Source organism: Dermacentor andersoni, chromosome 11 (genome assembly GCF_023375885.2).
Source record: "Dermacentor andersoni chromosome 11, qqDerAnde1_hic_scaffold, whole genome shotgun sequence".
Classification (NCBI taxonomy): domain Eukaryota; kingdom Metazoa; phylum Arthropoda; class Arachnida; order Ixodida; family Ixodidae; genus Dermacentor; species Dermacentor andersoni.
In genome coordinates this window covers 114720517-114737530 of record NC_092824.1, presented here as the reverse complement: position 1 = coordinate 114737530, position 17014 = coordinate 114720517, and the positions used below count along the sequence as shown (strand labels likewise).

At 42.6% G+C, this 17014-nt stretch overlaps 1 protein-coding gene across 1 annotated transcript in view; it reads left to right on the top strand.

Annotated features, from left to right (window-relative positions):
* LOC126539538 (mitogen-activated protein kinase kinase kinase 1-like) overlaps positions 1-8141 on the top strand; it is a 108832-nt gene extending 100691 nt beyond the window's left edge. Inside the window, exon 22 of the mRNA XM_050186415.2 lies at positions 1782-8141. Within this exon, the coding sequence (XP_050042372.1) occupies positions 1782-1952 (171 nt within the window). The 3' untranslated portion in view covers positions 1953-8141. The remainder of the gene's footprint in view (positions 1-1781) is intronic.
* Positions 8142-17014: the final 8873 nt, after the last annotated feature.

The window sequence follows — 17014 nt, the reverse complement described above, 5'->3', positions numbered from 1 at the left end:
TCCCAAAGGTAGTACAGTCTGAAAATGTGAGTCTTGACTTCATTCACGATGCTCTTCAATAAATAAAAATCCTTTAAAATTTCTCCGATTTTCGTCTAAAAAACGTGCTATAACATACTTGGATAGTCATAACGAATGAGTTTTCCTGAATTTTTTTATGTGCTCATTTGTATATCAAGGGAAGTTAAACTCTGAACAGGAAAGTAGAAGGTGGAACACTTATTATAAATGCATTTCCACACTACTATGTATCCAAATAATAAAATAGTATAATCCCCGAACTAAGTGCATGAGGCAAAATTGTGCTAACATCCTACGAAGTCGAGAAAGTGGAAATTTTATGTGTAACCAGGGTGTAGCCACCACGGCAGCGTCGCTTGGCCTAGCTGCTTCGACGTTCACTATGAAGCTTCTTGCCATTAGATGCCGTGTTTTTTATTGAAAGAATTCGCTTATGTCAGCAATGGCACAAACTCCGCCTTTGTGATCCTCCCGATTGGCTTAGAAGCTTAGAAAGCGCAGTGCGTTGCATAATGCTGGTCCCCGAAAGTGAGCTTCGCCTCCGTACACAAGTGTTACTTGGTGAAGCATATGCAAAAGTATTGCAGTGAAGCATAACGAGCATGGGAAGGGGTAATTGCCATGGGACACAGTATATATTCCTTAATTATACACGCGTGCACCCGGTACTTCCTGTCACAGTACGAGCAGCGATATGCCTAATACGCATACCGGCGGGCCTTCAGAGCATTTTCAAATGTGCCTGTAACGGTTTGAGACCTTAAGGGCAGTAAATGACATGCATTTATTTTTTCCAACTGGCCGATTTTTCTGATGTTTTAGCGGCCACTAGGGAGTTCGATAAATTGGACGTGGACTGTGCAACTGACCAAGATGCTTCAAGTGGTCAGTGGGGCGAACGAGTGGCGGAAGGAGGACAAGAACAGAAAGGACCTACACATTGAGGAATGAACGAGAAAGGAAGCGTGCTGCTGCCGTTTTGAAAGAGCTTGAGCTCAAAAAACAAAGTGCTGGCTGATGCCGAGATGCAGGTGTCCCTCATCCAAACCAACATAAACTCTTTAAAGCAGTGAAACACAACACGGAGGCGTCGTGCACGGTTTGAGAGTATGTCAGGACAGTTGAGGTTGACTTACGAGCTGTTGAGAGAGAATCTCAATTGTGACAACGTTCGGGCCTCATACCACTGATACCAGTTGACAGAAATAGCTTATATTCGAAAATATTTGCTTCTGTATACATCTCCTTTTTCTTCGTATTTGAGAATGTCCGACTCGATTTGCAATTTTTTTCGAGGACATTTTAGTTGCTGTGCATTTTACTAACCCCTCCCTTCTATTCTCTTTTTGAATAACATAAACACTACTCCTTAGTATTCAAATTGGACTAAGTAAATTTTTTTTTCGTATGCTTACCAGAGAGTGACAGCATCGGGCGATATGGTTTGTGCCCGTCTTGACATAAAACATAGTTCTGCATCACTCAGCGAATTTTGCAAAGGCACTCAGGGAAAACCTGGAACACTCAGGGAATTCAGAAATGTCAACTTGGTAGACACCCCGGCAACTTTTACACATTTAATCTGTTCGTAATAATAGTACCAGAGACACAGTGGGTTTGCCATTACTTCTGTTTAGGTAAAGGAATCATAGCAGTGACACTACCCTCTCATGGCATCACAGTTTGTAGTTCGCCTCTGCTATCTTTTTCTTGTTTTAGAATGGTCAAGCAGTATCCTTAGGAACGCACCGTTCTTGCAGATCTCGTGTGCCCAGTCTCCGCCGCCAGTTCCCAAGATGCTCAGCTTGAGGACGCAGCACCTGGCTCTGCAGTGTCTTCGACTTCGATCCGAAGACCGCCCGCCGGCTGCTGACCTTCTGTCCCACCCTGCGTTCAAAGAAGCCGGTCTCCACTCAGTCCAGGAGTCGTGAGGGCTTTGCATGACCGCCACCGTCAACAAGGTCATAGCAGCAGTAGTGGTAGTTGAAATCTAGACACACCCTACCACAGTGACAGCTCCCCGAGTGACTACATCTTTGGCCATCTGCAACACTGTTCCACATGTTCTCTTCCAGATTGTGCGAAATGTCCTTGCTAATTTTGAGTCCCGACCATCCTGCTCTGTCCTTTCTTCTCTCCTATCTAGTTGTGCTGTTTAAAGCAACGGCTTCACATACTTTGTCACGTAGGTCTGTCACCTACAGCCACGGCTGGTTTTTGTCATGCCAGGGCATGCATGGATTCTGCACAGTGTCATGGTCGTCTGAGGAAACTGTTGAGCCCTTTTGTGGTCACATATAGCATTCTGTGTTTATGTGTTGCCTATTGTGCATGTTTTTGCAGTCTGGTCACTCGGGGTCGTCTGCATTCACTTGTGGGCTTTATGCATTCCCCCCCTCCTCCCCCCAAGTGAGGCAGCAGCATGTTGAAGACTATTCTGAATATGTGGGCTTATAATGAGGTAGCAATGAAAATGGGAAGTCTACTCCCTCCCTGTGGATGACTTTCTTTTCCAAGACAATCAGTGTCTTGCCTATTGGCTGAACCACTGATGATGGACATGGTGATAGAAACTTACGTTCATCCTATTCTGCTTGTATTAGAACAGTTTTCTATATCCAGCGGCTGTTGATGGATTAACAAAGTGGGTGCCAAAAACACCATGGCAGTGGAAACTGTGTCACTGTAGAAGGGCATCGGTATGAACATTAACAAAAATGAAAATGAAAGTATCGGTGAAAGTGGTCATTTGGGAGTGAATACAACCTGTCCTTGTTGCAAGCATGGCGTGCATATGCTTAGCATTTCAGCATGCTACGAACACCTCTACACAACATGTATGCCTGTCTCTCTTTTTCTGTTTTTTCTTCTCTACCTCAGTGTGACACACTCTGTGTTCTTTCTCTCTCTCTCTCTCTCTGTTCCTCTGTCCCCTTTTGTCATTTAATTTTTGCGTACACTGTCTTAAGCGTGGCAGGACTGATTGCTGCAGTGATACAACCTTAATTACTTGTCACCTTAACACAATGCAATGTTGTCGTGTATTTGTGCCTTTTAGATACTGAACCAGCAGAAAGGAATCCGAGTTCTAAAGACAGTTCTTCAAGGTAGTAACATACATGCTGTCTCTTTCAACAAACACAAAAGAAATTCTGGCTTTGAAGATGAAATCTAACCAATGCTAGAAGTTAGAGAAAGAAAATGACCCTGTTTGCACCTTGAAAAAAAGTGCTCTCAGTCCTGCCTATGACCTGTGTGTTATATATCAAAGTGTGTGCCAAAAAAGTATATAAGCTAGAGAAAAGGAAAAACAACAAAAAAAGAGAAGTGTACTTAATGTGACGTGTCTTGTCATGCATCCTAGTTTTTGCGTGTGTTCAGTTTTTCTGTTGGTGCTGCCATTGCCTCAGTTCTGCACTGTGGTGTTGACATGGTACCAACACAGTTATTTTTTAATTCTTTGTCACTGCTGGAAACAGTGTTTTGTGTCCTTTGGGTGTGACATGACATGTGAATGGTGCAGTCTGGTTTACTTGCACAGATGGCAGTACTTGGCTGCCTTGCAGAGTGGGTCACTGGTTTGTGACACTTGAAGACAAAAGCTAGTTTTTTTCATCGGTTGGAAGCTGTGTCTTTCTTGGTTTGCGTTACTTCATGCATTGCCTCAGCACAGTCCTTTTACTGCAGTAATGAGGTGCAATTACGAACACTGTGGGAAGTCACAAATGAAATTGCAAGGAGGCAGGGAAATGATGAATTTGCATTGAATTTGCATCGAGGTTGACAAGTGTTTATACCAAATGTTGTATGCATAAGGTAAGCAGGCAGAAACAATGAATCCAGGTAAACTGCTGGCTGATTCAAATGTCCTATTTTTCAAAGAAAGATTATTTCGCTGTAGACTATTTGAGACCATCCTTGAATGCAGTGTTTGCCAGTTTTGTCTAGAATAAGTCTCAACTATATTGTCACCTGTGCTTATCCCAGGAAAAAAAAGAAAACATTCCCTCCGCAACTGAGCAGCAGTGCCATCTCTAAATATAACAGAGAGATACTACATTTCACTGTAACAGTGCCGGATGCCACCACCATTCTTTTCCATTATTGAAGCACAGCATCCAAACATGGTATTAGCCAAAATGTACTGCGAAATGTCACCTCTGCGTGAAGTTTCAGCGTACACAAGCCAGTGGTTTACCTGGAAAGAGCCTTGTATTATATGTGGCTCACTTATTTATGCACCACACTGTATATGTGCCCGTGGATATAGGAGTCAAAGGAAGCAGAACAGCATTTTTGTGAATACCCTTGCTTGCTAGTTTTCAGCTGTCACGCAACTGTTTGAAACAATGAGTTGATGCTACATGGCCTGGCTTGCAAAGCTCCTACATTCTATTTTGGGTGGCCTTTCTACTACTGCACTTAATGCAACCATTCCAGCTCTATAAACCCCAACTTTTGTTGTTTCACAGGGCCAGGTCTGAAAGAACTTGCGATAGAAAGCAGTCTTCCTTACAATGACCATATGCTTACAGTTGATAACATCCAGGCTCCCTACAACCCTAAAGCCAACTGCATTGAAATTTTGAGCCACTTAAAAAGCCTAATTTCATATAGTGCAGCTATAAAGGAGCCTGCATGCAAAATATCACGTTTTAAATTTGAATGGATGTGTCACGAAAGGCTCACAAAAGTAGATGTTTTTAATGCCAAAACTGAAAAAAAAAAAAAAAAATGCTGACGTTACCATTTGTCGAAAGTGACGGGTGAGTCGTAACGTGTAGCTCCTTGGCACGACGTCACAGATTGAGCACCACTTGCAGCTGCCTGTTGTGCACTAAGAAATCAGAGGCAACGTGCTGGTACCTGCATCACATCCACTAACACCAGGTGCACGAGTTGTCTACATTGGTGTTATTTAAAGGCCGCTAATGGGAAAATTAAATGATCACCAGCTCTGCAGCTTTACCAAGTTTGCTTCGGTAATAATACTACTCATTTATTACCAATTTAGCCTAAGTGAAATTTCGTTGGGCTTCGAAGTGTTGAAGTTGTGTCACTTGGCAGTACAGCCGACTGTGCTGGGTCAATATATGAACACAACTTTCTTGGGCAATGAAGCATATCTGTTGCCTTATTTTATTTGTTCTTGTTCCCCTTTGAGATGTGCAATTTGCGTTTGGACTGCAGTCAGCATGCAGTTTCTTAATGGTGCACCCACAGCAATTGGACACAGCTTGTACACTTCGCCAGAGGCACAATTGTTTTTGGTACTGGCAATGATGTCATTAACATTGCTGCCCAGCATGGATTTTGGTATATCACGTATTTGACTTTCTTTTTTTTTTTCACCTTTTCTTTATTTACTTTTTTTGCGACATGTTTTCTTTTGCTGTCACGTCACAACTTGTGTGGCAACGTAGTCGTCGCATCACAACTTGTGTGATGTAACACTGATGGACGGTGGCAGCTTTTCTTTTTTTTTTTTCTCCCCAATCTTGGGGAAAATCTCTATCACCTACTTGAAGGGCGGTATGGCTGATGCCAGAGTAACTGAAGTTTTTGAAAAAGGCTCTCAGCAGAAAGCTCTTCTTTGTCGGCAAATTTTGTCAAATTGTGCTGGTCACTTCCATCATCTAAAAGTTGTGGTTGTCGCATGCATTGCATGTATATTTATAGCTGAGAAAGCACGGATGCCTAAAACAAAAACATTTGTAGGTAATCCATGCAGAAAAAAAAAAAGAAACAGGATGTTGCACAGGTGTTGCTTGTTCAGGAAATTGAACTTATTATTTTTTACTTCATTTTTGCTGGTCATAAGCAAATTTTCTGAAACATTGTCACCATACATTGCTGCGTTACCAGCTCTCACTTTCATTTCATTGAAGTTTTTTTTTTTTTTTTTCGCCATCAAAGAAACCTGCAAGGTTTTGTCATGGGCTATGCCAACCAATTTCTGTGTCGTCATTCATCCTATTTATTTATTTTGCTCATGAGTGGTCCTTTGGAAAAAAAAAAAAAATTTTTGCCACGTGTAGAAGGTCATTATCGTAGGTGCTCACACGCCGGTGTAGAACATTGCTCATCCACAGTACCACCAGGGTTGGCACAGAATAGCACAACACGACGGGAATACAACAGGGCATGCCAACAGCCTGCCACTCAACACAAACACACCAAAACGACAGGGCATGCCAGTGGCCTATGCTTAGCATAGCACTCCCGCCTGTGAACCCCGGGACTGTTTCCTCAGTCGATCATTTCTGAGGATTGGCTTAATGAACAGAAGCACATTTTTCACATGGCAGAGCCGTCAAATGCATTAAATGGATGGGTTACGGAAATGATTTGGTATGCGACATCAACAGATGCTTGCCATTACAACAAAGTGCGCTGCTCAAGACCTTTCATCATTTGGAGCCAGTCTCCTGAGATTGTGGTCCCTGTTCACTGGGCGTTCCTTTGAGATGAGGTGGCACAGGTGATTCGCCAAGGAGTAATTAAAATGACTCTGTTGGCCAAAATTTTTGGTTGTGGATTAGAGAAAATCTTTTCACGTGGCTTTTGGCTGAGCCCAAGGGACCATTCCTTACTTGGGACCAGAAGGTTAAAAAAAAAAGACTTCCTTCAAAGCGACTCCATGATGCAGCACTTGCGTATTCTTTGTTCATTGTCTCCGGTTTATTGAAATCACCCAGTGCTTTGTTGTAAACTGTTAGTTATTTAAACAATTGACCTTTGGGTAATCAGGTATTTTGCCCTTTTCATTTTTTTGTCTGTTCATGTCTTTATTTAATAAGATTTATCTAAATTGGGTAGTCATCATGGCACGAGGCACTTTTTGTCATACAATGTTTTCTGGACATGCCAGGTTCATTCTTTTTGATCTTTTGCCTCATTGGACTCATCATTTGGTATGGAACTTGGTGTCAAGTAGTGGTAGTAAAAATTTTGACTATTGCCATGTGATCATTTTTTTTTTCTTTTTTTGTGCCACCTTGGAAAACACCGGCACGGGCGTAGTAGACACGCACATAGCACATGGTGCTCAAGTCTCATACTGTTGCAAAGAAATGTAGATGAGTGTAAGAATAGAAAATGGAGCACAATATGAGTTGTTAGCACACTTCTGTCACAAATAATGCCTTATTCTTAATGCCCGAGTGAAAACAATTTCAGGAAAATTGCCTACAGAGTCCTGTACATGTGGCAGGCTTTTAGTTTGCGACATCATCTGAAGACAAAGTACAAGAAGCAGGCATGCATGATTGGTGGTTTCACAGCATTGACGCCAGTTCTAATGTAACAGCAAAACATTGCTAATTAAGATTTTTGCTGCATTTGCCGAGTTCTCGGCAGTGCATTAGGCACATGTTTTTTTTAGAGTGCCTACAATATTGTATTGTTGCCTCTAAGCACATTGCCTTCGCACTGTGACAACATGTATTGTTTCAGTGAAACATACCACAATCTGCATACACTGGATTTTTCAGCCAACGTTTTCTTTTCTTGTACAGCGCATGAACGAAACACAAGCAGATTATGCAAATGGACGGCACCTATTGAATTGTGCTCCAATTCTTATCCTCGCTCATTACATGTCTGCGTGTGATACACAAGATATCTCCATGCGGGTTGGTTGTCTTTTTCTCTTTTATTATTTTTTTTCTGGAATGACCACAAACCGCCGTGGGTAACTCTGGGAAACAAAAGAAAAAAGAAATAAATATGCAAAAAAGTGCATTTATTTCGTTGTGGGTGCCACTATTACGCCGTGGCTAACTTGTGGACATGGTGAATTTATTTCTTCCAAGCAGTGGTTTGTAAATTTTTTTTAATTTCCTGCCCCCACCTTCCCAAGAGATTAGTACCTGAAAATCACTGACAGTGCCTTATGTCCTTCGTCTGCCATGAAGTGTGATCGTGAAGCAGTATTTTTGTATAACTCAATTGCATTTGTTGATCCTTTATGCCCCCCCCCCCCCCCCCCCCCTTTTTTTTTAACGCATGCACATATTGTAGTCTTTATACAAGTGTTGCATACTTTACACTGCTCTCACTATACCGAGGGGCCATAACGTGTTTGATACGTGTGTGCCAATTAAAGATATTTGAAAGCATTTCAAGAGAAGTCTTTTGTTTCTGCCTTTTGCTATGACTGTTTGTAGTCTTGCCTGCAAATTGTACATTCAAACAAACACAAGGACACTAACCATTGACCACCGTGAAGAGGGAGCTATTGCTTGGGGTCAACTCAGATGTTGGATATTCAAATACATTAAAACATAGAGATGCTTTAATGAGACAACCCCTCAACCAATTCGATTGAAATATGTTGCACTTCAGAAGGAAAGTTAAATTCTAATAACTGTAGGAAGTAGAATTTTAATTTAGGGTGTTAACCTATTTATAAAAGCTGCTGAAAATTGACAAGCTTTGAGTACAAGCATGAAGTTTTACATATCTGTAACTCTGCAACAAAAGTAGATATTGCAGGTCTGTAAATTGCATTTGTTAGAGGATCCAAAATGGATAAATTGGATATATTAATATACAGCTTAGATGAACTTGTTAGGATATTTAAAAGACTATTGCAGAAGTCCTATTCACATATTAATGATATATATCAAGAGTGCTATACAACATATAAATTTTGTCCACTTCGAATTCATTATTAGGCACAGTTTACAAAATTGTGATATGATTTTTCATTGCAGAGTTAGAGTTGTAAGCTTGATAGCTCCGTTCTTAGAAATTTTGCAATATTCAAAATTTTTTCTTCGAACATTGATGGACTAAATAAAAAAATTCCCATCCTAAAGTAACTAGATTTTGATTTTTTTACTAGTAAATGCAACATAACTCAACAAATTCGGTGCAGTGGCTGCTGATAAAAACTATTTCTCCATGCCCATGAATTTAGATGAGAACCCCAAGCTGCCCTACCCGAACTAAAGCTTGTGCTTAAAGGGAAACTGAAGAGTCTCGAATTCAATAAGACGCTCATATACGGATGCGGAAACCTTATAAACCGTGCAGGTAAAATTTTAGGGGAGATTTTTCACTTAGGAGCGACGTAATCATCAGTTAAGATTGCGCTGTCGCTCCGTCCCCCGTCGAGCGCCGCGCGCTGCTGCTGACGCTGACGATGCGAGCGGAGACCGGAAACCGCGGCATAGTGAAGTCAGCACTGGTGTTCCGCTCTCCGCGACCGTGCCTGACCGCGCTTCTTTCTGCGTGCGTGCCGTCATAATCTGCCTCGCTCAAGCCTGCATTCCTTGGTTTGTGTGTATGTAGAGTGGTAGTTGACGTGCGCAGCATCAATTGAAGTGGTGGGTCGATCATGCCGGCGTTCTGTGCAGCCTACGGTTGCACTAAGACGAGCGGCCGCGACGATGTTCCGATGTTCCATTACTTCCCGCAAGACAAGACGCTTTCAGCTAAGTGGGAGGCTGCTGGGAATCGAAAGAATTTCAACCGCTCAAGAACAACAGTGCTGTGCTCTAACCACTTTCGTGACGATGATTACTACCAGAGTTTATCAATAATGTGTGAATGAGTGAGAGTACAACTATAGCTGCTAGCAGGCTTTCTAAACGCAGCGCGAGAAGGTCGGGGCAACGAACACATAAAGACGGGACGGGTGCGGGCAGACTGATGGTAACTGGTCTTGGAAAACCTTATGAATACACGAACTCGTCCAAACCTGGATTTTCATTTACTGCTAGCTCCTTCATGTTAGCACGCTGAACGGAAGGTGCATGTTTATCTCCCACCCTTGACGCAGGTTTGGTCGCAAACCGCTGTTAATTTTCTATTCGCACGTGTGTTGTGAAACAGCCTACATGCAGCTACCATAACCCAGTGCAAGTGTAAAATTTGCATGTGTTTGAAAGCCAGTGCACGCAAGGACGCTGCGCTCCCCTTCTCTAGTGCCCAGAAGGGAACCGGCCGTCTCACATAGCCGACAGAATTTGCCACCTTTACGGCTCCAGTTAGGAGTTATAGCGTGCGGATGGCACGCTGATGAAGGTCACTACACGTGCTGCAAGAACCAGAAAACTATTCCCTCATGTTTACCGTCTGTGTAGATTGCCGACCGCTTTGTGGCAGCGCACAAATGCCGACGATCGCATCGCCGCTTACGTTCCACGAGGAGGCATGTAGGAACATAACAGTACAGTTGTTTGCCTGGAAACGAACTCACTGGATCGCTAAATGCAGCTTTGCAAAGAACATACTCACCAAAGAACATTTCTAACACAAGCAGATGCTAACACTTTGCTTTCGGTCCCGTCGAAACCACTGCTTGCTACCAGCATCTTTTGCTTCTTCGAGAGGCCGGCTCCTCGCAGTCGGCTCGTACATGTAGGGAGCAACGCCGAACTCCTCAGAGAAACACAAGCTCTCGAAATTTACCATTACCGTTCAAACAACAGTGCCAAACGACCTTGCACAGTGCTTCATGTGTAGCGGCAGCGGTCGGTCCGGACGAACGCCATTGTTGACGCCACGAGGCGCCTGACCAATCACAGGCGCAAACAAGGCAGGCGAGCTGCCCCGAGTCGGCTGCTGCACTTTTCGTCGAAATAAAATCTGTTTGCACTTTCTTTCATTCAATTTCTATGCAATATTCGAATTCGGAGGGTTGAAAACCATTATGTACAGCTTTTCACTCATTTTTTCTGGAAAACCCTTCAGCTTCCCTTTAAACGGACATTAAAGAGGAATTTTAAGTGAAGCTTGTTGCTTAATTGTTTCTGGGGCACTGAAAGTTCAAGTGTATCAGTACTCCATATTATCGCTCGCCACCTAGCAGCCTCGCCGAGAACTAGCCCATCCAGGTTCTCATATCAAAGTGATGCTGCTGTGCAAAAGCCCCAAAAAGATGAATGAAAGCTTAATTTGGTTTTCTTAGTTTTCTGGCCCAAGCCTTAGTGTTACTAATGCTTTAGGCGGCACAAGTATTCTTGCTAATGTGCTTTTTTCCGCAGACAAGGCAGCAGTGGGCAATAACTAACTCGGTCTGTTGTGACATGTTATGCCATGAGGTGATATATCGTGTTTACAGGAAGCTTTAGTTTTGCGGTGTAAGCAGAAGATGCTGTTTTCTCATTCAACGTAGCGAGCTGCCGGTTTATTTGCTTGCAAGAAATTGAGGAGCAACTGCAAATAGCGCTCATTCCAGCTTTGGAGCATTCGACCTGCGAACAGCACCACTAGTTTGCCTTCCGACATTGTGCAAGCAACTAAATTTTATTACGACTGGTTCAATTTTCTTCCAAGTTGCTTTTACACTAATACAAATGACTTTGCTCAGAATAAGCACACTAATTTTCGGAAACCTGTTGGAAGAAATGCAACTTGGTCTGATTGGTTGTTATTTACATTTCACATACTCAATGTTTCACTAGGGTCTGAGTCTTACTACAGGCAACAGGTGTCTGCTGTGTTCCCAAGCCCGGGTCCTATTTTGAGCACTGTATACTGCAAACACGCACGAGCGCCAGTCATCAGATGCAGACGACTTTATCTCACAGGGAAACAAAAGACAAAGGTGCACCCCAACTCACAAATAAAACTTTTATAGACACTGACAAGGTAACTTTACAGTTTTAAGCTTCATTCTATTAGCGCACAATATGCGTACTTAGCATCTGAAAAGACGGCAGACGTTGCTGCTTATATATTGTGGGTGTTACAAGCTGCAACACTGAGTTGCCTATAAAGCCAAGTGTATCACCTGTAGCAGCGAAGCAACGCCGCGCACATGCGCTTGGACCTTTCATAGAGACCAGATACACACATATTTATGGCTTGCTGGAAAGGCTGTTAATATTTGATGTGGCTCACTCAGCAAGCCCAACGTATGGACAAACAGTGCAGCTATTTCGGCGGTTTCATCGCTGAAATTCTGAAGACTGATCCAATTAAGGTGATCGGCAGCGAGGACCCTTTTTGGCTTTTGAAACGCTTCGACTCGACGTCACAATCGAGAAACTTGAGCACAGCACCAAGCGAAAGCTGCCGTGACCTGGCAACTATGGTGACCACTGGATAATGGCCCTTTGGATCGACATTCCTAGAACGTTGGTCTGGATATCGTAGCCATTTTTGTCTGTTTGGACAGTGTTGCCAGCGCAACTGGTAATGGATTTCGGAGTTGCAATGGTTGCAACTGTGTTAGTAATGTACCCTTCCACAATACCAAAAAAGCCACTTTTACCGCAAGAAGAAGCTTGGTATGCCAGAAAAGATGCAAAAACGATAGACGAGTGACAATGATGCTTTGAAATTCCCACACCAGCTTGCTGTGACGTAATGATTTTGATGCCGTCTACTCTGAACTACATAGTATTCTATAAGAGCCAAGGACTGAACTTTGCATGTTTCGATAACTTTTACTGAACCACAATGGCCAAAATGCGAACAATTACACTTAGCAATCCATGACGTCCCACTGACGTCCCTGAGGTTTTGGCGCAAAATTAAGAAATGAAACTGCTACCGTCATCTTCACTTTTAATAATCAACCAATTAGTACCAGGAAATCCACGAAAGTAGAGTCCGAGAATACTTTATCAATATAACTAATTCAGTGTTTCTCTTTAGTGATTCTTAAAAGGAGTGTTGACACATGTTTACATTGTTGTACACAAAACTATGACATTCAGCTATTGTGAAAGTCGGGAAACACAAGATATCTTAATTTGATGCTGAAGATGGTCTCGACAATGCCAGAGCTGGGGTCATCGACATTATTGTGACATCATGGCAAAGAGCAAAATTTCCAAACGTGTAGCATCAAGACTAGGTTGATGATGCTGGCCATTAAAAAAAAATCTAGTGCAAAGTGCTTTTCTCCAGCAGCCGCAGTGATGGCCGCAACAGCAATGGCCAGAACGGAGCGAGTATCTTGACCATCTGGAACACTATAATTGTGACGCATGATTCTCCTGGGTACCAGAACTGGTTCATCAAAACAAGCATTGTAGTAAATTATTTAGGACACTCTGACGTGTTGCAGTACATTGAGTTTAGAGGGCTGAACCTTCATACAGCACAAAAAAGAAAAGGAAAATTTTTCGGTAGTTTTATGAGACGGGTGTCACCATGCACCACTTCGAAGTTCGTGCACCATAGGAGTTGTGTCCAGAAAGCTTGCAAACTTTCTAAGAACATGAATTGCTTGCCTTTACCTACCAACTAGTTGGGTTTGTCGCTTTCAAATAGGCCTCTTCCGAGTTTCCTATGAAAGGAACTCTTCTCGGGACGCATCCTTTTGGATGCTGCACAGCTCAGCTAGCAAATTTTGCTTGGTGGCGCCAACAGATTCAAAACACTGTCTTTTCAGGGCAGGATCAAGTGTCACTGAGTTCTTGGCAAAAAACTCTGTAATGCGCAGGGATGTCTGACTGCGTGCACTACCATGATGGAGCAGTCAGCACTATTCTTCCCAAGCATTCATTCTCTTCTCACTTCTACGAGAAGACATTTCAAGAAAACTTCCAGACAGTATCTTTTATTGACCGTCTTCCCTTGTCAGGAAGAAATTCATGATGAATGACACCTTTAGAAGTGAAAAGAAACAAGAGCAACATGTTCACATTGGGCCGAACTGATTGGGCTTTCTTGGGTCGCGGTGAAAATTGTCCCATACACTGTACTGCGATGAATGAAGATGGGCTTGCACATCGTCTCGTCTACGGTGATGTTTTTCATTAATTTTTCATCAGACATCGCATGTCCCAGAAGCTCTTTGATCACTCACTTTCGGTCATGTTTGCTTTTGTTCATCTGACAAAAAACACGGTACAAATTTCATTGCGAGGTGGCACATTTCCAACACCTCAACGAGAATCTCATTAGTCACTGGCACAAAGTTTTTGAGATGCCAACGTTTCCAGCAGAACCCATTACTGGGGATCAGCCATGAATCAGGCAATAGTAGGTAAAAGAGGGACAAGAACCTAAGGAAATCTTGTAAATTAAGGAGAAGACACTAAATTAATAATAAGTTGTTAATATCAATTTTGGGGCTATATTATGGAATCTGTGCTATTAATATTTTTGTTATTCATGGTGACCGTTGGCAAAAGCTCTGCAGGACTATAAATAAGGTTGTTGCCAACCAAAAAATTCATGGCAAAGTTTGGATCGAATCACTTCATTCACTTCCTCCACAGTAGAATCAGTTTTTGAAGTTGGTGGTCTTCCTGAGCGGTCATCATCAACAGAAGTATGACCTTCTTTAAGATGTTTCCAACACTTGTGCATTGCAGACTTTCTTAAGCTCAAGTCGCAAATCCTGGTGTAACACGTGATATGACTCTGTAAAATATTTTCACACTTTGTGAAATGTTTGCAACTCTGTAAATATTTTTAGTTTCATGCCGAATTTTACACAATCCCGCTGCTCCACTGACTTGTTGATTTCATAGCAGGGAAAGTCACCAAAAGCAGTCGGCATCGGACACAAAAATGTGCATTACAAAACAACAATTGTAGCACATGTATGTAGCTATAGAGCTGCTTTTGTCAGCTGATGCACAAAATGTGCCGCTAGAGAGCAGTACATTTGCACTGAAACTGGTGGAGGAATAGCAGGGAAGAGATCAAGGAGGTTAAAGAAAAACTGCTGGAGTGGAAGTCACTTATACCGGCCTATGGGCTCAGGTGAAGCCGATGCAGCCATCTTGCGGAGGGCAAGAATCAGCCTGCCAAGAGCTTCGCAGCGTTGTTTGCCAACTTTTCCAGCGGTTTTTAATTGCTTAACGGGTTTTTAAGTTCTAATGCAACACTGACAGCTATGAGGCGAGCCATATTGGAGGTCTCCGGATTGCAGATATCTAACTACTAGGGCATCTTTTTTTCATTTTATTGACATCAATATGCAGGTGCCGCAAAGTACAAAAAAAAATTTGCACAATTAGCGTTTATTCACTTTCTGTAATGCAGTGTAGAAATTGACCAATCATAAAAGCTGTAGGAACAATAAAGCAAATAAAAACTGAAATTTAAATGTAGCATGAGAAATAGCGGCACATGCAACAAACGTAAGTATTCATTATTATCTTCATTATCATCCGGCAATGGCGGTGCTTTAGCATCCTCATTTCATGGAGGGTCTCGGAACTTTGGTGGTGGCAGTTTCATTTTAGCCTGAAATATAAATGTTTCCTTTATTCTGGAGCAAGGCAATGCTAATGTTCAACCTTATTTAAATGAGAAAGGTAACGCTAGCATGTCAACTGCATGTACGTCAACTTTCCTAAAAACACCCGAGAGTGCTAGCACATTTTGGGATCTGCACAGCACTGCGCACGGCAAGATACGACAACCCGAAACAGATAAGCTGCGGTGACTGGCGTGCTTTTGTCCCCCACAAGATGGTGACGTGGCGGCTTCATTTGAGGGGCGCTCCCTCCACTCCAGCAGTTTTTCTTTAGCCTCCTTGGAAGAGATTGATACGACTGGATGCATTACAGGGATAGATAGCGGTACAAGGTGACTAGGTAAAGAAGTTTTGAAGACGAGAGAAAAGACTGAGATGAATACAGAAATGCTAGAATGAAAAGCATGTATAACACGGCTGATTAACTCAAGCAGGCTATGTGATTATTTGTCACCACCTCATTTCAAATAGGATGCCAATAGATCTTCATCATCAAATTTGATTATACCTCTGATATAATTTGTTTGCGAACTTTCTCGACATACCTAAAACACCATTACACAAGCACTACAGGGCAGCAAGGCTTGAAACATTGATGGAGACGAATGAAGTTGTGACATCACTAGTGACCACGACCTTGTGAAGACATTTTCTGTTTCCTCAGGTTTTTTCTCCATGGTTTCCCTACACGGTGAAATGGAACTCATGACCAGCGTGCGGGCTCCTCTCCAATATGACGCATGGCACCACAAGCCGGTGGATCACGGCCGGCCTGCTGTTCTTTCTTAATTCGCTTTTATGACACACCATTGTTTGGTACACTTCAGTGCTAACTCCAGAACTCCAAAGGGGGACACGAAAGCTGGAATATCAAACTGACTAGCCGGTGGGTCGGGGGCTCGCCTTTGCCAAGGCCTTTGCAGCTCCAGCACACTCGAGCCTTTGCAACACCCTCCAGCACACTCGAGCCTCGGTGGCCCCAGTCCACAGACCGCCCTGGCAGTTCTTGTCCATATGGCCAACCCACATAGACAATACTGGGGGTGTACGAATATTAAAAACTCCCGAATAACGAATTGAATAGTCATACATAAATATGAATATTAATTGTATTTTCGATTATGTACTCAAAAACGTCAGCGCCAGTCCTTCTCTGTCAATTGTGCAGAATCAAGCATAATTCCAGCAAAAGTGCAATAAATTTCATCCCCATGGGTAAAGCATATATAAAACACGAGACCTTATACAGAGTGCGTCACTCAGGGTGCCCAAATTTAGCAGCTACACAGCGACCATTCACACTTCCAAAAAGTTATGTGCAGGCGAACGACAAATTTGTTCTTGATGCTCATTTTGTGCTTTTTATAAACAACGCTTCATAATGTGCAATGTAACGGCAGAAACTTGAAAATTTGTTAATCACTAGGGTGTAAATACTGTTTTATATTAACTGTGAGAACAGCTGATCATCCAGTTTTTGATATTCAATTCACCCTGGCACTATTTGATTTGTACTCGATTCGGTCTCAAAAATTATTATTTGCATGCCCTTAGCCAATACCAAGTGATATAATCTTATGCAAGTAAGAAATAAACATGATAACTAAGCAAGCAAGCAGATCCAGCACCAAATTTGTGCAATGGTGGGGTAATTTTTGTGATGTACTAGGCGACGCTTTCCTGTGCTGTTCTTTCAATCATCATCGTTATATCTAACAAACGAGTGTCAACATAGTTCAAGTCATTCACGAAATGGCCAACTACGTAGCTCAATTCGTTTAAGAGGAAGCTTTAGCTCAGGCCCAACTCCAATGCGGC